Below are 24,295 nucleotides of genomic sequence, written 5' to 3'. Positions count from 1 at the left end.
TTGACTAAATGATTTCTAATTCTTCATAAATGGCAAAAGTGACCTAGCTAAAAATATATTTTGATGGAAAATCTGCTTCCATTTAAAAAAATTATAAATGGATAAATAATTAAAGCAACGGGGCCAAAAGAAACATGGTGTCATTAATACTATCAGCGTAGGTTGCATTTGTAACAGTCTCTCTAGTTTTCAAAATACTTTCACGTTAGTTTTATTGATTCCCCACAGCAAGCCCTCTAAAGAAAAGAGAACCAGTGCTATCATCTCTGTTTTACAGATGAGGAAAATGAAAACCAGGAGTAAATGCTGTCACATTACCGTGCAAGACACGATACCAGAGGACATGCATTCTGCCTGTCCTACGACTGGTTAGAAGTAATTTCTCTCACAGCTTTTCAGAGGAATAAGGTGACAGGGGTGGAGAACAGGATATTGGGCACCGTCGCTAAAGTAAAGTTGCAAAGTTCATGCAACTCCAGCAGCGGTGGCAGAAGGAATCTCTTGAAGGGTTTGCCGTCTGTACCTCCAGGATGCTGCTTAGTTCTGCAGTCTGTCTCCACCAAAGCATGCGGAAGACCAAAATAGGGTAACGCCGGCAGTGCACATCCAGGGGGCTGCAAGGAGCAACCCCAAGGCCTCATCCCAGAAACTTTGGGGGTGAGCTCAGAACATATAAAAGTCCATTTCATACAGGAGGAGAAATTATTCCTATCATCTCTGAATTTTTGTATGATGGGCTCAAAAGTTTCAATCTGTCTGTGAAAATGGGACTGGTTTATAGCCTTCCTTCAGCAAATAACAGGAAGCCATTATAGGGGACCTGTCAAATGTCTACTATTTGTGTGTGTGTGTGTGTGTATATATATATATGTATATACATATACATATATGTATACATATACAAATATATGTAAACATTTCCAAAAACTTCCCCTGTACTTTCCCTAAGTTAAATGTCCACAGTCCTAACCATTGGTTTCATGGTGTGTATTGTCTATTGTGTTAGTAGCATAAATTAATTTTAGATGAGCAAGTCCCTGGACAGATCTGTAAACATTAGCAAACAATATGGAAAGCCATGAAGAAACTAAGCTAATTTAGAGTTTCTCTCTCTCTCTCTCTCTTTTTTTTTCTTTTCTAGGTACCTCAATGCTCTGGAGGCTGGAGTTTCCTATTTTTCTCAAGAACTCAGCTTCAAGGAAATGTTGAGAGGAGATGACCAGTTTCAGAATATCTTAATGGACCAGAACAGGAAAAGCAATGGTAAGAAGACGTGAAGATAAATTTTTTGCCAACTTCTTGCCCCCAGCTCCCCCCTCCCTGAGTCATTTTGACATACCCACCACCACAGAGGTTTCATCGTTACCTCCATGTATTTTGTATATTTGGGGAGATCTGTAGTTGCTTGCAATTCTATTATATTGTTTTTGTTGTTGTTGTTGATTAAAACCTTATCCTCTGAGATAAATTAGCAAAGCAGTACTGAGCAAATATATATTATCATCATGAAAGTAATAATGATGTTAAAATCCAGCTTTTATAAACCAAAATGGTATCATGATCCACCATCAGTAAACTGCTTTTAAGTTCACCACAGTCCAATATATTGTTGGATTTGTGACTAATCCTCAAATATCCTGAACACTGGTCCCCTGGTGACCAAAAGGATGTATGTATTGATATCTAGCCTTAGGCAAAATAACAAGGTAAGAAAGGATTTAATCTCTGCATTTCACCTGCCCAGTGATCTCTCAGTTAGAGGCCAAGGGTCAAAGGCTATGGGGATAAAATCATTCTAAGTTCTTAAGTGGTTTGTTTCCCTCACCACAGAATTCTTTTTTACAAATAAGCATATATCAGAAGCAAAGGAAGTGTGAAATCAACTGGAATTTTCTACAAGGAAAGGTTCTTGCTTGGCAGGATTTCCTGGTATCACTCAAATCCTCATTTACTGTCACTACAAAGCATTTGCCTTAGTAAGAACCTACCATTTGCAAAACACTGACCAAGTTATGGAGAAAAAGTATGAAGCGATTCATGTCCCTAAAGTATTTACAATCCAGCTGGACAATGCAGTATATGAACAGATGCAACGAAGTGTCCCCCAGCTCATCTCACTCACTAAGCCATGCATCTGGGAAATCTGGCTGCGGGAGAGCTTATAGGCTGGAACCCATCACTGAGATCACCGAGGTCTGAGTTAAGAAGCTGCAAGCAAAACCCACAGAAAGGTGCTTAGGAAGATGCATAAATTCTTACATTAACTTACACTCTATCTTTTTCAACTACTTTATAAATGGTGGGTGCACATCACTTACCAGTGAAGGTAGTTTTTGTAACTACTCCAGCCTGGTGTAATGGAACAGGCGCTGAGCCAGACTCCCGTACCTGCATATCAGAGCTGTCTCTGTCATCTACTAGTTTTTATCCCATTGACAGTGTGGCTAGTCTCCTAAAATCAGTAAAATAAAGGGGATGGACTAGATGATTCTTCTTAAGATACCATTTAGCTCTAGTCTGACTCTATGACTGTAAATGAAAAAAGGAAAGGGGGGTGGTAATTTGAGGAACTGGTGTTAATCTGAAAACATAAAGGTAGCATGGATTTCCCGGGTTCAAATTCAGGCACCTGGTTCCCTTCCTGTTTGTGAGGACATCATTGTGCACTTTTCTCCTTGTCTCTCTCTTTGTCCTCCAGTGATTGTTGTATGCGGTACACCAGAAACTATCTCCTCCCTCAAGGGTGACCGGGCGGTGTCTGAAGACATTGTCATTATTCTAGTGGATTTATTCCAGTAGGTAAAATATTTGGAAGAACTGTCCTTGTTTCAGAAAGGAAATGCTCTAAGGATTTCCAGAAGGCATTCTCTTTTCTCTTGTTTTGCACGCCTCATATGGGATTCAGTGTGAAGATAATATTTTAACCAGTGTTTAATTTCTTCTTTATCACGCCCTCATTCTTATTTAATTGTAGCCTTAGCAGAGATGCATACCTTTGACATCATAATCATGTCTAAATACAAAAGTTTTATGAAAACCCCATTAAACCCGCATGTCCATTCAACAAAGATCCTGGTCCCCAGCCTGATTTTAAGGCCTTTTTCCAGGCAGTAATAAATCAACTAATGTCACAATAATTCTGAGAACTTGGGCCATATCTGTATGTTCAATTGCTAATGGCCTTTGGCCCTAGATTACTCTTCCTTCCGACACCTTTGGTAAGAGGAAAGTTCCCATTAAATGGATTTGATTTACACCATTATTCTTTGCCCTCTGTTTTATAGTCACTGGGTGGTGATCTCTTCCTCTGCACTTCTCTGGAGCTAAGGAGAGAAAATTCTGGAGAACAGAGATCACCTTTTATCACATCCACTCTTTTTACCACTCATCTTCTAGTATGGTTGGGGACTCCACCAACAAACGGGGCCCAGGTAATATCTGAGTCAGATTACGCTCAAAAAAGGTGTTGCCGATACACCTGTGTCTCTTGCCCCATCAGCTACATCATATGACTTCCGTTATCTGGCTGGATCATTAGTCATGCCCTGTCTGTATTCAGGCCAGAAGCTATAACTGTACATCATGTTTGTCTAGTCATTGCACCCGCACTGAATGGGCTTGTTCCAGTGTTAAGAAAAATGAAACATAGGAACTGTAGGCCTATCTTGTTCATGAAAATAATTTAGTCAGCTTAGCCTTTTAGCTGCAAATACAAACAGGAAGGCAAACAACAAGGTCCTACTGAACAGCACAGGGGCCTGTATTCAATATCTTATAATAACCTATAATGAAAAAGAATATGTGTGTGTGTGTGTATATACACATACATACATATCTGACTCACTATGCTGTACACTAGAAACTAACACAACATTGTAAATCAACTATACTTCAGTTTACAAAAAGAGGGCAAAATTATCAACATTTTATTCCTACAACCACATTGATAGCTGCTCTGCCCTCTGGAAGGAGGCCTCAAGGTAAGCAGGTTGGTGTAATTTTGCATTTAGCAGATCCTCAGTCAACTGCCAAAGTGTTGGCATTCTTTTGTCCCTGCTGCTTAAGGACACCTGGCTATGTTTTGGGAAGATCATGAGATTTATTTGAAACTGGATGTAACTTGAGTTCAAGTTCTAATTCTGATACTTCTGGTTCATTTGACTCTTGGTATTACTTAGTATCTTGAGATTAAATCTTCTCATTTGTAAAATGAGAATACAAATGTCCACTTTATAGACGTGCTTTTAGAGTAAGATGTGATGATCTGAGCAGACTTTCCAGCACAGTCCTCAGTACATAGATGTGCTCACCTACTGTTTGAATATTAAATGAGGGTCATCCTGGTTACAGCATGTCAAGCATGGTAGATTATTTGCATATTAAAACAGTAAAATGATTAGGAAGCTTGGAGACCATATGATTGGCGGCTCACTCTCAGACAATATTGAGGGTCCACGATGTGCCAAGTATTGTATGGGAGTCGAGGATCCAGGGTTCAATAAGCTAATGTTAAGAAGCTTCCAGTGTTAGAATGTTTAGTGCTTTTATGCTTATGTTTTACCATCTGAAAAGTAAATTTAATTCGTAAAATTTCCCTCTGTCATATCCCTTAATCTCTAAAGTGTTATAAGCACTTAAGGAAAAGAAAATTTCCAGGTATACACCAAGAGTAATTAAGCCTTAAGAGCAAGCATTAGCTCATGTGCCCAGAACCCCAAAAAACCTTCCCCAAAGAACTATCTGTACTCTGATCTTTCTTTCCATTTGCGTATGTTAACCCCAGCTGCCTAAGCTGTGTTACGCAAGTTAGCAGGCATAGAAGAAAATAAACTTTATCTAGGGAAAGTAGAAAGTGTTGCAGGGTTGCGGGGAGTGTTCTAAACTATTTCAAGGCTGCTGTATGAATTGTACAAGTTCCATTTCTATTTTTGGAGGAACCAATTCTCATGAGAAACTTGTGCTGTTTCATTACAGTGATTACTACTTTGGGGACAATGCCACAGCCCCTGACTATATGAAAAATGTTCTTGTTCTGACACTGCCTCCTGAAAATTCCACCTTAAATAGGTCTTTCTCCAAGGATTTATCACTGGTAAGCTTCATGCACACATACACTGTTATACAGTAATACATATACAGGGCACCAGGCAAGGAGTCTGGAGCAGCGAGTGCCTAAAAGGCCCAAACTCCTCGTATGGCGCCCTGCCGTAAATGCTGCACTTTCCTTCGCCGCCACCTGGTGTCACTAGATTGGCTTTACTGTGTGCGGTGGCGTGGCCCCAAGTTTGTTTCAGTAACAGTATCACTTGCACAGCTTCTAGGCTCTGGCTGAAGTGTGATTCTTCGCAGGTGGGCAGTCCAGAGAGTCTGAGCTGACAGAACTCTCTTGGTCTCGGAGTGGGCACAGAGCTTTTAATCCATAGCCCAACCCTGTGAAGGCCACCCCACAACTGTTGCAGAGGGAGAGGAGTTCTGTCCCCTGCTGGATGATCCCCAGGGCAGACGCTGGTGGTCAAAGGAGCACCCAATCAGGACGATCTCCAAAGCAGATTTGATGGTGTCATCCAATCAAAACTCCCCCTGCCCCACTCAGGATACTGCAAAGCAGTGGGGTTGTTTTTCCTGTTATTCTCTTTAACTTGTAGAGGACAGCACTCTTTCTATATAAAACCTTGCAAGAATTGGAAATGCTGTATGTTTTCCTTCCTGGTTGAAATTAAATATTTTACTTACTTCCCTAAAGGCAGTGAGTGCTCTCTGTTTACCGATCACAAGAGAAGACAGCATTGTGATGTAGGGAGGATAAAGAGCTCTGGTCCAAAGAAAGGTTTTCCAAAATTTCCTTTGATACCCTCCCTACAATTCCCCTGATAGTCCTTGACCTTTCCAGTGACCCTGCTGACCCCAAGAACATTTTTCTCCAGGCTCAAGACCAGAATCTTTTTGGGGGGAACTCATTTTAAGACTTCCCTTCCTCTTTCAGGCAAAAAATGATTTTGCTGTAGCCTACCTGGATGGAGTCTTGCTCTTTGGACATATGTTGAAGCTATTTCTTGAAAACGGAGAAGACGTTACCACCACTAAATTCGCTTATGCTTTCAGGAACCTCACTTTTGAAGGTACCAGACTCCTAGGAGCAAACAATGATGTTTAACAGTTTCTACAGAAATCTGATGAAATACGGGTGCTGTGGATGGACTTTGGGAAGCAAAGAGAGGGGTTGGCAATAGGTGGATCAACAGCTAGATGCCTTTAACTTCATTGTGGGCATAAACCTTGGGGATGCTGTAATCGATAACTGGACCCCAGTTTATGCTTCAGAATTTCAGAATCTTTAGATATGAAGGAAAGAGCGGTAGTTCAGATCCGGTACTTAAGAACAAGATCATCTTAGGGCATTTTGGGCAGTGTTCTGACTTTGCTTGGAGACTAGCAAGAGGAGAGAGATTTGCAGTTTGATTTTGGTCCTTCCGAATCTCCCTCTCTGTCCTTCAGGGATCAAGGGCCCTGAGTTACCCCTCTAACTACCAAATCTCTCTTAGTAATGCCATCCAAAAGTTCCCAACGCACATCCCTCAGAACTACACGGGTCAACATTCCCTTTGCACACATGAGCCCCTGCTGAAACTTCTATCTTCCATTTCCCAGATCTCATCCTGATACTATGAAGAAATTTCCTTTTCGATTTAATGTGTATTAGACATTAAAAGACAAATGATGGTTGACTTCTCTAACTTGCCTGAAATCTTTGCTCTGGAAAACCTTTATCCGACTGCAGAGTGAGTCCTCTTCTCTTGGCTTCATAGGGCAATAGACACTGGGCACTAAAGCCTGAGGGCTGTACCAGCGTCTGTGGTATATGAGTGACAGGAAGGGATCATTTCTGTTCCCCTGAAGAAACAGGGCTGGGGAGAGCCAACCATTCTTTATTCATCCCCTGTATCCCAAGTTCTGCCAGTGACTTATGTGTATTTTTTCCCAATTTTTTTTTTATTGTGGTAAAATACACATAACATAAAGTTTACCATCTTAACCATTTTTCAGCGTATAGTTAAGTGCCATTAAGTACATTTATATCATGCGACCTTTACCACACCCATCTCCAGAACTCTTTTCATCTTGCAAAACTAAAATTCCACTCCTGCTAAACAGTAACTCCCCCTTCTCCCCTCCCTCCAGCTCCTAGAAACCACTGTTCTATTTTTTGTCTCTATGTTTTTGACTATGTGTAAATCATAGTCATGTGGTTATGACTTACATGTGCCTCAGATAAGTGGAATAATACGATATTTGTCTTTTTGTGACTGCCTTATTTCACTTAGCATTGTGTCCTCAAGTTTCATCCATGTTGTGGGATATGTCACAATATCCTTCCTGTTTTAAGGCTGAGTAACATTCCATCATATGTATGTACAACATTTTGCTTGTGCATTCATCTGTCTATAGACACCTGAGTTGCTTCTATGTTTTTACTGTAATGAATAATGCTTCTGTGAACATGAGTGTATAAATATCTCTTCAAGACCCTGCTTTCAGTTTATTTAAGTATACACCCAGAAGTGGAATCACTTCCTCAGATTTGATAATTTCTATTGTTCTATATTTCAAGTTACTAATTCTTCTGTGAGCTCAACTCTGCCTTTGATCCCTCTGGTGAATTTTTCATTTCAGTTTCTATACTTTTCAGTTCCAGAATTTCTTTCTGGTTTCTTTTTTAGGTTTTCTATCTTTTATTAACATCTACATTTTGTTCATACATCATTTTCTTGATTTCATCCGTGTCTTCCTTTAGTTCTCTGAGCATCTCTAAGACAGTTGTTTTAAAGCCTTTGACTAGTAGATTCACCATCAGTTGCTTTTCAGGGATAGTTTCCTTTTTTTTTCTTCTAAATGGGCCATACTTTCCTGTTTCTTTGTATTGCTTGTAATTTTTTTTGTTGAAAACTGGACATTTGAATCTAATAATATGGTAATCCCAGAATTCACTCCCCATTCCTCAAGGTTTGTTGGTTTTTGGTTTTGTTTTTACTCTTGTAGGCTGTCTCTGCTGAGGATCAGATGAGGTGTAAACTTAAGGTCTTCCCAGGTCTTCTCTGAGCCTCTGCCTTCCCCTGGGCATGTGAAATCACTTCCTAATTTCCCCCCTATATGTAGTTGCTTCAGTATTCTAGTCTTCAATGTCTGGCTCTCAAAGAGAAAAAAAAGAGAACAGTGAAGGCGGGTACAAGGGGCACCAGCCCTTTATATCCCCTGAAAGTAATATCACTAGAGGGGAAAGGTTTCAGCAGTGGGGTGAGGCTGCCGCCTCTTTGTCTGCGCCTCTGTGGTCATAAGCAGCAGTCAGCCAACTGTACCTGCCACCTGTACTTGTAACCTGGAGCGAGTTACTTAATATCTCTGACCTCAGATTTTTCATCCATAAAATGGAGAGAGTAATAGCTTGTATGTGATAGTATTTGGGGAAGAATAAAATAATAAATGCATGTAAAGCACTTAGCACAGACCCTGGTATAGTAAACAAAAAATAAATATTAGCTACTATGTGAACCATGAGAAATTGCTAATATTTGATCTTTTTCTCTTTTTTTTACCTAAACAGCCATTTCATAGGCTCATTTTATACTAGTATAATTTCATAGATGAGAAAACTGAGACTCAGAGAACTTAAATACTTTTCTCCCTGTGTTCAGCTGCTAAGGGCTAGTGAAGGGATTTTGGTCTTATTTAATATCTAAGTTAGATTGTGCAGTGACTTACACACTGTGTCACAAGTTTAGTAAATACTCTAAGCAAAAACTTGTCATCAATCATCAGGAGACATCTATTGACTGATTACCTTTACTGTCAGAATCCTGAATGCAAAGAAAAAGCGTTTTCCTTCTAACTAAACAGCATCTCTCATAAAAATATCCTTCAGAGATCTCGGGGCTAAGAACTAATCCAGATGCCCTCTGATCACATCGTTAAGGTCAATGACTTTTCAATAAACTGGAGCAGTTTTGAACCTATTTTATACCCTCTGTTGGGATACAGCTGGTCTGTCAGTCAAGAAGTCAACGATGGCCTCTAACTCTTTCTGATTTTGCCCTAGGGCATATGGGTCCTGTGACTTTGGATGACTGTGGGGACATTGACAATACTATGTTTCTTCTGTACACCTCTGTGGACACCAACAAAGTATGTCTGACTTCTCATCAGGAACCTGGGTTGAGGGACTGGGCGAGGAGGGTCCTCCTGGAAGGCAAGTAATAGAGAAGGGATTAGAGAAGTTATGTTTAGAATCTAGAGGTTGGTTTATTTTAGATTCACAATTTTGCCCCACTTGGGACCATATTCCTTAAGCATTTTGACCCATAGAATTTCTTATTCAGAATATCTGCTCTATTTACTAAATAAAAAATACCCACCTGGAATACATTGATATAAAGACCAGACTATTGTTGGGCTACCAATGAGAAGGTGACAGTTCTTTCCCTAAGAATTGTTTATTCATTTTCACAACTAAAAATTTCAGTGAAACGTTCCCTGTTCTCTTCATCTGAAGTTTCATGAAAACCATTAATTGGCTAATCCCTCTGGCATGTATCACCATCCCTCTAATGTTATGTTTTATATTCACATTATATATACATATATATATATATCTATATCTTTTCTTCGCACCTACATAGTATAGTACTACGGTTCCTTAAAGAAAGGGAGTGGATCTCGTTTCTCCACGTCTCCTGTGCTTAGCTTCTTATCTGGCACATAGTTGATGGCTGATTAGCATTTAACTTAGAAATAAAAACACCTGTCTTTATGTCACCCAGAGTTGTGCCCATCACAAACTAAAAGCCAATGATTCTAACCAACCAAATGATCAGTAAAACACTTTTTTTCTTGAAGAGGTTGGGCCCTGAAATAACTAGGAATGTAGGAGAAAAAGTTATTCACTTTTTCATGTAATTTTCCGGTAGGAGCACTATGACATCCTTAACTCATATATTGAGCGGATATATTGACCCAGCTTTGTAAAAGGCATCTATAATGGAAAACGTGGAAAGCTGGGGAAAAGATGCCCAGATTGAGAAAGTTAAACTCAAAATCCAGAGGGCATTTCAGAAAAGTAATCCATAGTTTTTAGTTACACTGTTTTAGTTCTGCTAACCTTTAGTGTAATGCTATATTTGGCATAGATTCCATAGGAATACCTTAAAATAAGATCCACTCAATACTTCAGCTACTAGAAGTAACTACTGAGATAACCACACTCCCCTCTTAAGTTATTTCCACCTGGGATGATGCCTTTGTCTTCTTTGGAGACAGATACATGCTGTGAGATCCTATGTCAGCCTCCTGGCTGCTCTTCAAAATGAAAAATGTTATTCTGTGCACTTACTGTCTCTGAAGGCAAGTCTCTAGTTGAGCTTGTCAATAATCTAATGCCATCAGTTGTGTTGTATAATATGTATATATGGAGAAAATGGGGATTAATTCTCAAAACATAGGGGTACAGATAAGTTATTCCATAAACAGAGTAGGTCTCAATGGAGATTTAATGTACCATTCCCTAACATACAGGGTATTTCCTATCCTCAGTATTTGAAGCATAGATTCTGCTTTCAAGTATAGTTTAGAGAATGTACAACTTTGGTCCAGAATGTTTTGAGGGAATAGCGATGAATTTAGAAGTATGGTCACTTTCCAGATGCCTCTTACAAAGCTGACTCAATAATTTAAGGATATATTAATATTTCTGCTGACAGATGACTTGAAAAAGGAACCTTTTTATCTTAGAATCCTAATTAGTTTCGTGTATAAGCAAGCACATTACAGCATATGGATAGAAGAGAATCGAAAATTATGTCATTGACTGAACTTAAGAAATGTAGAATTCTTTAGGAGCCCCTTGACATGTATAAATATGGATAATGGATTTTAACTGTGGTGCATTTTCTCAAGACATTCTTTTCAATAACAACTTAATATTGTGGAAAACACTGGTGCTTCACTTGTCATGTGACTTGGAGCATTTAATTTCTCTTGGATTCTGTTGTAACATCTGTAAAATGAAAGACTTGAACTAGTGCTGCGAAGACCCAGAGAATCTCTGCTGGGCAGGAAGAGTGTATAGTCATAAAGGAGTATTCAAATCAAAAGTAATCACCTCACCTGGAGCTTAAATCCATGTTCGTGCTGAGAACCAACAAGTGGATCCTAACTAGCTCCCGGCAAGCGAACATTTGCCAGCATGTTTCACTGAGAAGCATTACTATGAAATTCAAAGGGCATTGGGCAGGATGGTCCATCTCATCAGAAATCATTCTAGAATGTCTTTGTCTGTTCATCCTTCTTCTTTTTCCTGCCCTGACACAGTACAATGTTCTTTTGACCTATGACACCCGCATAAACAAGACTAACCCAGTGGACATGAGCCCTACGTTCATCTGGAAGAACCACAAACTTCCGAATGATATTCCAGGCCGAGGTAAGATATCCTTTGTGAATTTTCTTTCCCTGAAATTGTGTTTTTGGTAAGGAGAGTAAATTCTATGGTTTATGCAATTAGCTTGTGTTATTTGGGTTTTTTTTTTTTCCCCTTTGTTTATTTTCTGAATTAGATCTGCCAGGTTTGCAAATGTGGACTTTCCTTCCCTGCCCAATGAATGATATTACAGCTCTGATTAAACACTAAAAATATTCCTAATTTAGCTATCCCTGTCTTTAATGTGTGTCCTACCTACCCTTTGGCATAAATTATTCTATAGAGAACTAGGTTTGGCAATTGGCAGAATGAACACAGAGACATACATCCCCACTCCATTTACATGTTACTGCAGTAAACTCAAGGAATATCTGTTTCATCAAGGAACACTTGATGTCATCAGGCTGGGGGGTTGGTCAGTGAGCGTGGCCTCTTAAGTCTTCTCCATTTCCTCAGGGGACGCATACTAGGGTCAAAATGATGATCACCCCACCTCCTTAAGTTGAGACCCTATCATGTCATGGAAAGCCCTAACATGGCCAGGCCTTCACCCCTCAACTTGCAATGTGACTGTGTAACACTGACCATCACTGGACAGGGCCAGCTTCAGATTTACTGTCATCATTGCTTTTTAACATTGATTTATGTTCTTTAGCAAGCTTTTTAAATTATCTCTAGAACCATCTTTTAGGCTTCCTAGATTTAAACCAAACTTGACTTCTGATATGTATCTCTTTCCTCCCAGGCTCTGGCAACTTTTTATTTATTTTGTAACTTTTTGAGTTAAAATTATTTTCTTTTTCCTTAATTGCACCCCTCAGTGACAACGTTAGGTTTGTATTTTTAATATATTTCTTTAAGAGTTTTTAGGTATTTTGGTAACTGGACAGAAGGTCTGTACTTTGTAAAGTGACTGAACTTCTCAAAAAGTGATTTTTCAGAGAGTTCAAATTATTTACCTAAAAGGGTCCCATTAAATATTGATATTACATACAACACGGACAATATTGCCTCATCCTGGGCAACTTCACTTCAGCCTCAGCTAGCTAGAAAATGCAGTTAGCCAGAGCTTTCATTTATTTCACTGTCATTACACTTAGTTTTAAACTTTGCAAATAAAGTAACTCAATCTTTCAAACAGTATACAACTAAGATGTTCATGCCTGGCCTTTCATCTGTGTACACAGCTGCCAACTAAGTAACCGAACATTTCATCTGGAGGCTATACCATCACTATCTTATCATCCATCTGATAAACATTTACTTAGTGCCAGGCAGTGTTCTAAACACCTGGGAAGCAGTGAGCAACACAGATTTGGTTCCTGTTCCTCATCCAAAGCCTTCATTATCTGCCTCCTGGGTTACAATAATATCCAGCTGTCTCCCTGCTCCATTCCTGCCTCCCGCCCGCCTCCAGTCCAACCACGCTGCCACCAGAACGAGAGCAGAATCCAGTCATGCTGCCCAACTGCTGCTATCGCTGTGATTCGCAGCTCCATTTTACCTGCAGAATAAAGTCCAAATGATTGATAATACACACAAAATGTCCACAACTTTCCTCCACCTCCAGACTCATTTTTCTTCTTTCTTACCTAAAATTCTTTCCCCACTGTCTCAGCTTCCTCTTACATTATAGACTCCAGAGTAGGATCATTACACTGGTGAGATTGTATTGCTCCTTCCTAGTCACTTATTTTTCGTGTGGGGTTGGGGGTGTGAGAGTGGTGGTGGTGGTGGTGATGGTGGTGGTGGTGGTTTGTGATTATCGTCATAAACGGAATTCACCAAAGTCAAATATGCCCACGATGCAGCTCCACCTCCAAGGGATTTATTTCTGCCCTGACGAGAATAAAAAGGATGCAAGGTGTGTTACCAATGAAGAGATTAATAAAAGACAAATACTTTAAAAGGTCTCTCCTTCTCCCCTTCGTCAGATTACACTATACAACTGGAATCTTTTGACGTGTGTGTTCTGTCTTCAGAGATCCCTTACTAGTGCCATTGTCACTGTCTTTCCCGCCCAGGCCCCCAGATCCTGGTGATTGCCGTCATCACTCTCACGGGAACTGTGGTCCTCCTCCTGCTCATTGCTCTCCTGGTGCTGAGGTACCTACCGCCCCAGCCTGCTGTGCTCATCACTCCGAGCAGGGGAGGGAGAGAGGGAGAGGTCTGGGGTCTCCTGACGGTAATGTACCTTCCCCAGAGGTCTCTAGACAGAGCTGAGCCGTGAAGACATTCTGCGTCAAAGACTACATCAGGGGCAGAATGTTACCGCGTGGACCGGGTAGAGCTTGCCATTGGACAGCTGAACTCAAGTCCCAGTTCTGTGACGTACCAGCTTTGTGGTCTTCACCGTATTGTTAGCCACTTAAACAGGTCACTGAGCTTCAGTACCCTCATCTGAACTGTTGTGAGGAGCTGAAATAAGGAGTGTATGGGGACCATACGATAGGCATTCTAGAGGTGAAAATAGCTATTTCTGCTGTTTTATTATTTTCCGGGAAGTCTTAAAAGTTTTTATATTATGTAATGTTCAGGCTAGAAGGGGCTTTCAAAATCATCTATGTCAAACCTCCTGTTTTAGCATGGGTGAAGAGGGATCCAGAAAGCCAAGTGGCTTGTGTGGAATCGCGTCACCAGGCAGTGTGCTGGGCCAAACGTAGGACCATCAGTTCCATGACTGTTCTGCTTAGCTTGGACATACGAAGAGCCTAGGGCAGTGCCAGGGACACGGTGTATGCTCAGGAATATTTGTTGAATATGCAAATGAGTTGAATATATAAACCAAACTACTTCCTAATCTGTGTATGTTAAACACAAAACTTTCTATCCTGTAATATTACAGGATCACACCCCCGTTTCCTAACTAAACCAGACAACGATTTTTCTCTATGCATCACACGCTTTGGTCTGTGTGTCATTATACTTCCTCATAATGAGCATCTAGTCTGTTGCAGACCAGTTAAAGGTTTCTCCAGGAAAGGAGGTCGACTGTTCTCTGCAGACTGAAGGCAGAACTTGACTCCACTGACTCTGAGTTACCCAGAAATAGGAGATGATCTATAGTGTACAGTGACCATTTAATTGAAGGGAAGTGAAAACCAAAATTTGGGGGAGAGTAAAGCCAGCCACTAGCAGGGCCACAAATGTGGCTGTTGTCCCTCAAACACCAAGTCCAAATGGGTGTCAGCTTAAGACAGGGGTAAATCACAAGGGAAGAAACAGTAACAGGTGGAAATGGGCATTTTTCATTTTCTTTAAGCATAGGAGGCAGAGATAAGGTCTCTTAATGGCTGGAGCAGCAGTGTGGAAAATAGATACTATTCTTGTAGTTTTCCATTCCAACAGCTATGCAAGAAAAGTAGTGAATGATTTATAGCATCATCTAATTCAGTATGAATGACAGTTGGCTCCACTGGGACCCAAAGGTCTCCTTGGGTACAGAGATGAGAGTCCAGGCGACTTCAAGGCCCTAATAGTTACCTCACTTACCACCAGGTCTTAGGATCAAAATCATTGGTAAATAATATGCTATTTTCTGTGAATCTGAATGAGGAATACTCTTAGAGTTAGATGGAAGCATAGGAAGAGAATAATCATTTCTGCTTCCAGGACAGCAAGAAAGGTATCATAAATGACCTTGAGAAGGTGCAGAGGAGTTTGTCAAATGAAGATAAGCAAAGGCAAACTCAGGGACAGACAAGTAGGCCAGTGGAAAAGAGTACAGATTCTAGAATCTGACACAAGCAAGCATGAGAACTTGGAATGGCACAGAGGTGATGTTATGAGTCAGTTGGGAAACGATGTTGGTACATTTGGCTTTCCAAATTAAAAAAATGAACTTAAAACCCTACCTGAAACAATACACAAAGGCAAAGTTCATTCCAAATGGATTATAAATGGATTAGAAACCTAAATGTGTAAAAGCCAACTTTAGAACTTAGAAAAAATTAGTAGGAAATGATTTGATGATCTCAAGTAGGAAAATACTTCTCAGTCAAGATAAAAAAGTCATAGAAGAAAAAATATAAATGTGGCCAGAATAAAATCAAAACTTTGTACGTGCATCCAAATAAAGGAATAAAGTAGAAAAAGGAATTTGAAACATATAAAAGGCTAAAAAATTTGTTTTGCAGAATATATAAGGAGCTCATGTAAGTTAATAAGGAAAAGACAAAGCATTAGAAAAAATGGGCAGGATTATGAATAGTCAACAATACATTCTATAAAACAGAAAATTTTTTAAAAGCTACTTAATTTCTCTAATAATCAAGAAAATGAAAAGCAAAGCAGCAGTTAAACGCCATTTCACGTCATAAAGTGAAAAAACAGTTGAATAATACCAAATGTTTAGAATATGGAGCAAGCAAATTTTTACAATGAGCATGTAAATTGGCACAAACACTCTGGGAAATAATTTGGTAATATCTGTAAATCTGTGAGGGTGCATTTCCCACAACCCCAGATTTCTGCTCAATCTATACTATCTGGGGGAAACAATCAGATTCTTGACATTGTGAATGTTGGGTTACAAATGTTACATTTCCTCTGGGCTTTTCTATTTTCTTTACATTTATTAAAGGCACAGATGCGCCGGCGAAACTAGCTTATTTAGGAACCTGGGGTATTCTCTGGTGGTTTAAAAATGAACATTTGCCTTTCAGCTTATCGGTTTAAGTTTTTATCTCTCTGTTTTTTCCTCACTCTTTCCATGTCATTAGTTCAATTTTTTTGTTTGTTTTTGGAGGGGGAGGTAATTAAGTTAATTAATTAATTTATTTTTATGATTTATTTATTTGATGGAAGCTCTGGGGATTGAACCCATGACCTCCTGCATGCAAAGCATGTGCTCTATCACTGTGCTGTACCCTCCCCCCCTAAATTTTTTATTACAGTAAAGTGCTGCCTTAGTGAAACATGTGAGAAACTGAAATGAAAAGAAAAAAAAAGAATATAAAAGACCATTAGAAATCCTTACAGGGCCACAGATGGCAGCACTCACCAGTTTGGAGAACATGGAGTTACACAGTTGGGCCAGCCCTACTCACCACGTATCTACCTGAGGACATCAGGGCTCCAAACTTCTCCTAACGTTTAGAAGCCGAATGGCATGAATACTAACACAAGCCTATTATCTGGTTCTATTCCTTTCACAGAAAATATAGAAAGAAATACGCACTTCGTCAGAAAAAGTGGTCCCACATTCCTCCTGAAAAGATCTTTCCTCTGGAGTCCAATGAGACCAACCATATTAGCCTAAAGGTGAGCGTCCCTGACCTGCTGAAGAACGCTGCTGCGGCTGGTGCGGCTTGCCAGGCGTTTGGCAAGACTTTGGTAGTATGATAGGATATGTCCCAAGCAGGAGTCATTTGTTTCAGAATCCAGGACTTGGATGTTCTGTAATTCTCAGCTTCCTGTCTTTGCCTTGATTCTTCTTTGCCCTAAATGTCAGCTACTGGATGCAACGAACACTTTGGTGGAGGCTGCGATACGGTGTGTTACTCATGCTTTGCAGCTGACCCGGAAGGGTAAAGCATGTAGTGAGAGCCTGTCACGGAAGGGATCTGGGAATGGGCAGAGCATCCGAGTTCCCCTAAACCTCGGGAAGCTACGCTGCTCCCACTCGGATGTGTGACTCACCTGCTCACTGCTGAAGAAAGAGGTCTTTGATGATATTTGCCCACCTTCTCCCTCAGCCAGGAAATCCCAGCAGCAGCCAGTGGTAACTCCTCTGCCTCCACGGTCAGTGCTGGACCTGTGTCTTCTTACCTGCTCAGCACGGGGACCTCAGGAGTTGAACTTTATCAGTGTAAATTTGCTGCTGAGGACACTGAGGGATAGAGGGCGGAGATGCAGGGCAGGGTCACACGCAGCTAGTGAGTAAGATTACTGCAGTCACGGCTAACACTTACTGAGCACGGCTTATGTGCCAGGATGTGTTGACCCGTTGCATTTCCCCCGAGCCCTGTGAGACAACAGGGCTAGAATTTTAGGAACATAGCTACAGTTTGAACCCAGTCTGTGTAACCATGCAGCCTATGATCCTGACACTGCACACTGTAGTCTTAGCAGAGTTTTTAGACCCAGGCATACTAAAAAGAGGTGGAGACCTAGAACCATCACGTGCAAGGAGTAAGTGGGGTTCCTCAGAGTAGGGACAAACCAACGGGACAGTGTGACTTGAGATGCCCTCTGCCTAAACTCAGCAAAAGTAAAATTGCTTCACGGGTCAGGTTTGTGTTTGGAGCCTCTCTCCCAGGTCTTGGTACCCCCCCCCCCCCAAGTCCTGCATGCTGTGCTGCAAAGACAAGGATCCCCTCAGGCTGTACAAGGACTAGGTCTCTCTTTCCTCCAGAAATGCCCCACGCTGGAAGATGACCCTCCCATTACATGCTGAACCTCACACACACACAAATTCTGTTCACAAAGGCCAGTCTGTCTCAGGCAAGTGTCGGGAAGAAATCGGATCTTGTAATTCACAGCGAGATGTCAATGACCGTAAGATTACTGGGTTTTCAAAGGGAGAATTAATTGACCTGAATGACTTGCCAGCAGCACCTGAGGAGGGGAGGGGAGGCCTTAGGAGGAGTGAGTGACCCCCCGCCCCTGCTCTGGTGGGACACCAGGAGGGGCTCCCATGTGGTTCACCTCTGCCCAAGTCCAGCCCGGCTCCACTCCTCACAAGCCTCCCCCCCTCCGCCTCAAAACCCCATATTTCACTTGTTCTTTGGGGTTAAGCCCCCAGCGTTGTGTCTCTGCGTGTTTCCTTAAAATGTAAATACTCTGGAAGCATAACCCAACTATCTTGTCAGACGTGATGGACTTTTTATGGGTTAATTCATCAGATGAGCCACCTGCCTGGCTAAGGAGTAGGTCTTTGGGACAGTAAAGTAAAGGAGGGAGGCTGGAAGTGATTCAGAGCATGGAGAGTCGTCGTTACTCTGAGATACAGACAGGCTGGGGGCAGGTGCCCAGGAATCAGCCGTTAGGAGGGGTCCCCCGGTGCTGAGAGTCGGGCAGGGCAGGGAGGTCGGCCAAGGTCAGCAAGAGGGGAAACGCCACACGTCCAGACTGGCCGTGGGTACTCACTGAAGGTAGAGGTGAGGAAAACAGACCAAGGGGCCGGATGCCAGAGCGCAGCCTGTGCTAGGGCAGAAGGGGTCGGGAAACCAAAGCAGCCAGAGGGAGAAGCATCAGATAGAAAAATATAATAAAAACCCTGAGCACGCATTAGCAGATAAAACACCTTCGCTTGTAAGAAAATGCCACAAACTCTGTCTCATTCGAGCCCCAAGTATCCCTGTGAGTTAGGGCTGCTGCTGCGATAAGAGACTAAGGTTCAAGTGGCTTAAACGGCGCGATCGATGCCTAAGAGTGAAAAGAAGCCACGCTCAGGTTCAGCCCATCCTCAGGGGACCTGTGGCGTCATGCAGCCCTTTTATATATAACCTCACGGGTAAAATGAGAAACAGGAGAAGGGGCGACAAGTGACACTTACTAATCTGCGTTGTGCCAGGCGTCATGCTTGGAATTGAACATAATTTATTTCACTCACATTTCAAAATGTCCCTATGAGGTAAGTTTCGGCAGATATTACGACATGCCACAGGTTTTTATGAGAATCGAATGCAAAGATGCCATAGTTCTCAATCTCTTCTCTGCCTTTAGACGAGAAGTCTGGCAGACCAAGAACAGTATCTATTCTGCAGAGGGGTGTGTGTGTGTGTGTGTGTTTCAATACTTAACTTCTTTTAAAATTTATTGCCAAATATAAAAATCTCAGAATGGCATAGAAAAATCCATGTTACCAGATTCTTTTGAGAAATCAGATGATCTGGCAACCCCAGGCTGAACCCAGGGATGGTGGGGCTGCCCCCTTAACCCCTGGCACGGTGTCCTCACTTGCCTAACTTGGGCCTTTAGGTGTGAGATGCACATCTTGCTCCCCAAGAGCATCTGTCTGCAGCCACAGGCAATGGTTCCCAGTAGAAGGAGGGCCAGGAGAGAAGGAAGCAAAGGGAATCCCTGGCTGGAACAGGCCACAGGAGGGAGGGAGGGAAAGGGAGGAAAATTCAGAGTCAAGCATGAGGGTGGTGGATACTGGAAAGAAGAAGGAAGGTGAGCAGTGGGCGGGAAACACAAGTCAATTATAAGTTTTTCTGAGGCTGCCCAGCGTGCCGTGAGCCCAGCCGGCAGAGCCTTTCAGCCTTTGACTGGCAGCTGGGGAATGAGATGTGGAGCTTCTGAAATAACTAGCTTTTTCTTGTGCCAGATCGATGATGACAAGAGGCGAGATACAATCCAGAGACTACAACAGTGCAAATATGACAAAAAGGTGACTCTGGTCTCCTCTGCTGCTCTGATCTCTCCAGCAGGGGATGGGCGGGGCCTGCTGACTCTTGGCCACCCTGGCTCCTGACGTCGGCAGTGTAATGGCCAGGGTGCCTGGGCCGGTCCAGGGGGCTGTTCTTGGATCCTTTCACAGGGGTGGGAGGGCCTCTGCCTCAATGGTTACAAAACTCACAGTCCTGGGTAAATTGAAGGAAAAATAGAATTTTTAAGAGGGGAGAATGTAGGTAGGAAAAGGAAAAAATAGAAGAGATTCAGAGCAGTCCAGACAACCCTGTATTACATTTTGGCTCATTGCAGTGGGAATATGACAATCCCATGTGGGGTTTGTGTCTTCTTTTCTTCTCTCTCTCCCTCCTTCCCTTCCTCCCTCCCTCCCTTCTTTCCTCTTTTCCCTTCCTTCCAACCTTCCCTCCTTCTTTCCCTCCCTCCCCTTGCTTCCATCCTTCCCTCCTTCCTTCCTTGCATCCTTCCCTTCCCTTTCCTCCTTCCTTTCTTCCTTCCCTTCCCTTTCCTTCTTCCTTTCTTCCTTCCTTCCCTTTCCTTCTTCCTTCCTTCCCTTTCCTTCTTCCTTCTTCCTTCCTTCCTTCCTTCCTTCCTTCCTTCCTTCCTTCCTTCCTTCCTTCCTTTTCATTTAGCCATTTCTAAAGAAACATGCAAATCCGAGCTACCATATCCCAGGCACTAGGCACCACGGACAGAAACATCAATAAAACTGTTACTGCTCTCAGGAGCTTTGCAGTGTAGCGGGAGGATACCACAACACGCCTATGATGGGCGTGTCACATTATCTCCTTAATTCCATTACCGTTGCAGCGAGTGATTCTGAAGGATCTCAAGCACAACGACGGCAATTTCACTGAGAAACAGAAGATAGAATTGAACAAGGTACGTGTCCTGTACTTAAAGCCCTTTAGTCAGAGCTAGCTCCACTCCATTTTCCTCAAGTGTTGAGGTCCCTGGTGGAGCAAGATACTGGGGATGCTGGCAGAGAAGCCCCCAGAGCAAGAAACGGGTGACTATGCTTTTTCTTGTTGAAAATTCCACCCGAAGGTGTTGAAGAGTGATGTTTGACGGGGTAATACAGGTTGCCAATCTACTGCGTGTCCTAGAAAGTGGTCCTTGTATTACTGGAGAGTAGTCAAAGGTTCGTATTCACGTCCCTGTGCTGACAAAAGAAAGGCTGTTGGTCAGATGTAACGCGAAGAGCAACAGAAACTGCACTGATGCCCCAACATATCAAGAATAACACATCTTCCCAAAGAGCTGAGAAACTGCACTGATGCTCCAGTGTGTCAGGAGTAATACGTCTTCCCAATGACCTGAACCATAACGTGTTTTATTAGCAGATTAGTTTTTACCCAGGCGCCCCTTCCGGGCTGACTGGCTTTGTAAATAAACATGTTATGTCTTAGCTGCTTCAGATCGACTATTACAACCTAACCAAGTTCTACGGCACAGTGAAGCTTGAGTCCATGATCTTCGGGGTGATTGAATACTGCGAGAGAGGATCCCTCCGGGTAAGGAACCGTGATCATTTCCAGCTTCCTAACTGGCCAACCATATGGAAAAAATATTTAGCAGAAATTTTAAATGCTCATTCAGTGAACTATTAATCAGAGAGTTAGCAGAGAGTTCTCAGGAAAAGTGTGTGGGTTCAAATGCTTACCAAACTAGTCTCAGTTTTTGTGAATCATCCCTATTATATCTTGATAAGAAAACTAGCTAAAAAATATTCAAAAGTGTAGACTTAAAAAAAAAAAAAACAGATGTGGAGAAGTGATTGCCTCTAAATTCATTTTATTTTACTTGCGTACTTGCTTTTGTATTAAAGGAAAACTAGATGGTCATTATGATAGCACTTGTTCCTAAGTCCTAGTTCTGCTAACTGGCTAAATCCTACCCTGCTCTCCCTTGGGAGGGGCTGAGGATGGCTCAGGGGTTGCCAGATGGGGTCAAGGTGTTCTGGCTGAACAAGTCCAAAGCAGAAAAAGAAAGTAAGACAGGATGGAGTCCAGTTCTTGGGAAGAACCAAGCATCAAGCTCAGAATATCAAGTCACTGGTTAGTTCAGAAGCGCAGGCATACACGGAAGCGTTCACACCAGAAACAAAGGCCAGCGTCGAGGAAAAGGGGAGAAGAAGGAAGGAAACCAAGACAATTGCTTCAAAGAGCATCGAAATAGTTGCACCTCACCTGAATGCTTTCTGGGCATGTTAGGAGGGCTTCCAGCCTTTTAAATGCCTTTGGGTGGGTGACAGATAATTTCGTTCCCAGGATCCTTTGGGAATGCAAGGGGTACTCTGATGATTATATTGTAACAGCAGACCAGGACGTGTGGTCACCCTACCTTGGGCTGCTTTCAGACCTAGTATCTCTTAAAAACCTTAATGCCCTTCCCCATCACAAAGCCAGAATACTGATTGGGGTCAGCAGCAGCTTTTAAGAGGTCCAAACATTCATAATTCAAAAAAAAAATTATAAATAAAAAATGTTAAACTAATAACTCAATTTTTTCCTAATAAGCTTCAATTATTAAAAAAAAAAAAAAAACCCAAGAATGTAGCTTTCAAAATGTATGCATGGCGTAAACTCAAGTCTATCCTCAAAGAAAAAAAATCAGCCCTAAATGCTATTCTCTCTTAAAAAACAATCTCTTTTTAGTGAAATTTAGAAGAATAACTATGGCCCAAAGAAAGGAAACCTTCAAAATTCAATTATAAAACTGGTAAATTTTTGAAGTACAGTCATGAATTGTTTATTTTTAAAAAACCTACAAAACACACAAGCCTCTCAGACTTCTAATTAAATCTTTAAAACAAACAAAAATACACAAAACTGAAAGTAAAAAATAAAGCTATGAAAAAGATGCTTTCAATTATAAAAGAATATGACTAGCAAATTGTAAAATCTAAAAAAAGGAAAAATTTCAGAGACAATGTAATCATGAAAACCTGTCTCAAAAAGCAAAACCTTAAGTGTGCCAATAATAATAGAAGAAATTATCACTTCCATTACAAAGAATACCAGATTCAGCTTAGTTTTTCTAAACTTTAATAATTCTCATTGTCTGTATCAACACTGTTCTAAAGTTAAACAAAAGCACGAACATCTAAATTCATTTAACATTCTAAAGGGCTAGCATAAAGTTGATACTAAAATGTGATTAAAGGCTAATCATATTTATGAATATAAATGGAAAAATTGTAAATGAAATACTAAGCCAGTTGTATATGAAAAGCATAATACAATCGTATATGGTTAATTCTATGAATGGAAAAAATATTAATGCGTCATATCAAAAGGTCTTTGGAGAAAGACCATATGATCATTTTCACTGGTGCTGAAAATGATCATTTTAATTGCTGCTGATACAATAAAATAAACACACATTCCTAACAGTAACAATTTCAGGTCTTTCAGAATTAGACATGTTCTCCTTAGGAGGGCTAGACCCTATCTGATTCATTTGATTTCAGTGTGACAGAAATGTTAGGATACTAATTAACAGAGCCTGGTCAAAGGGTTTCACATGGTCTTTTAATCTCTAAAACTCCAAGACAACAGTTAGATACCATGCACATAGTATTTTTGGCTCTCTACCCTATGGTTGGAAACTTCAGTGACCAGAGTGGTCTGGGCCCCTCCTGGCATTGCCTACTCGTGCTGGGAGCAGACAACAGAAGCTTCCACAGAAGCTTATTCACTCTGTTGTCTAATGAACCTCAAAGCAAAGTCTGTGTCATTGCAAACTACACTCCCCTCCTTGATGGAATCCTCTGGGGCTTCAACCCATAGCAAATCCCATCAGAACCGACTTTTGTGGGGAAACAAATGAGAACGTCTCTCCCTAGACAATGTAAAGACAATATGCTTCCCATTTTATAAATACACAACCACTTTGGCTTGTTCAGGGACAATTGATTCATTCATGCAATTAATGTTTACTGACCGTCGGTCCTGTACCAGACACTGTACTAGATGTCGCAGATACACCTGTAAATGAAGATTATCTCAGAGTTTACATTTTCACAGGGAGAAAAGCTAATAAACAAACAAAAACATAAAATACGTCAAGTGCCAAGAGTAAGTGTTGCTTTAGAGTCTTGTCTGCTCGTAACTCCCCTCCCTTAACTTGGCCTGCTACCCACGGCCCCGCTAGTTTTATCTGAAATGATGAATGATTTTGGACCGTTTGTTGGAAATTATTTCTAGAGTACCTGAGTTAAAACAGGGCTTTTTGCTAAAATGAGAAACTATTACTAAGTTACCAGTTAAGGTCCTGTTTAGAGTTTTATTGTGAAGAATGGTTATTAGCTTAGTTAAAATCCTGTATCTTGAGAGAACCATCATCCTGTTAAGTTCAAAATTCTAGGTCATACAATTCATGCAAAAATCCAAGAACTCTGTCGGAACAGTTAGAGCTATTAAGCCAACGGATGCAAGAGATCATGTGAGTGAAAACATAAGCCTAATGAAA

The 24,295-nt window shown here is 41.4% G+C and overlaps 1 protein-coding gene across 4 annotated transcripts in view; it reads left to right on the top strand.

Moving 5' to 3' along the window:
• The window catches only part of GUCY2C (guanylate cyclase 2C), a 76,632-nt gene that overhangs the window by 28,299 nt on the left and 24,038 nt on the right, over positions 1–24,295 (top strand). For all 4 annotated transcript variants that reach the window (XM_045510269.2, XM_045510270.2, XM_045510265.2 and 1 more), the window contains 11 exons: positions 1,142–1,263; positions 2,699–2,795; positions 4,975–5,092; positions 5,984–6,119; positions 9,092–9,177; positions 11,359–11,470; positions 13,492–13,573; positions 16,624–16,729; positions 19,740–19,802; positions 20,633–20,704; positions 21,232–21,336. In XM_045510269.2, coding sequence (XP_045366225.1) covers positions 1,142–1,263; positions 2,699–2,795; positions 4,975–5,092; positions 5,984–6,119; positions 9,092–9,177; positions 11,359–11,470; positions 13,492–13,573; positions 16,624–16,729; positions 19,740–19,802; positions 20,633–20,704; positions 21,232–21,336 — 1,099 coding nt within the window. The remainder of the gene's footprint in view (positions 1–1,141; positions 1,264–2,698; positions 2,796–4,974; positions 5,093–5,983; positions 6,120–9,091; positions 9,178–11,358; positions 11,471–13,491; positions 13,574–16,623; positions 16,730–19,739; positions 19,803–20,632; positions 20,705–21,231; positions 21,337–24,295) is intronic.

The sequence above is a fragment of the Camelus bactrianus genome, chromosome 34 (assembly GCF_048773025.1).
Source record: "Camelus bactrianus isolate YW-2024 breed Bactrian camel chromosome 34, ASM4877302v1, whole genome shotgun sequence".
NCBI classification, from domain to species: domain Eukaryota; kingdom Metazoa; phylum Chordata; class Mammalia; order Artiodactyla; family Camelidae; genus Camelus; species Camelus bactrianus.
The sequence above is the reverse complement of the archived record's forward strand: the minus strand, read 5'-3'. Positions and strand labels throughout refer to the sequence as shown.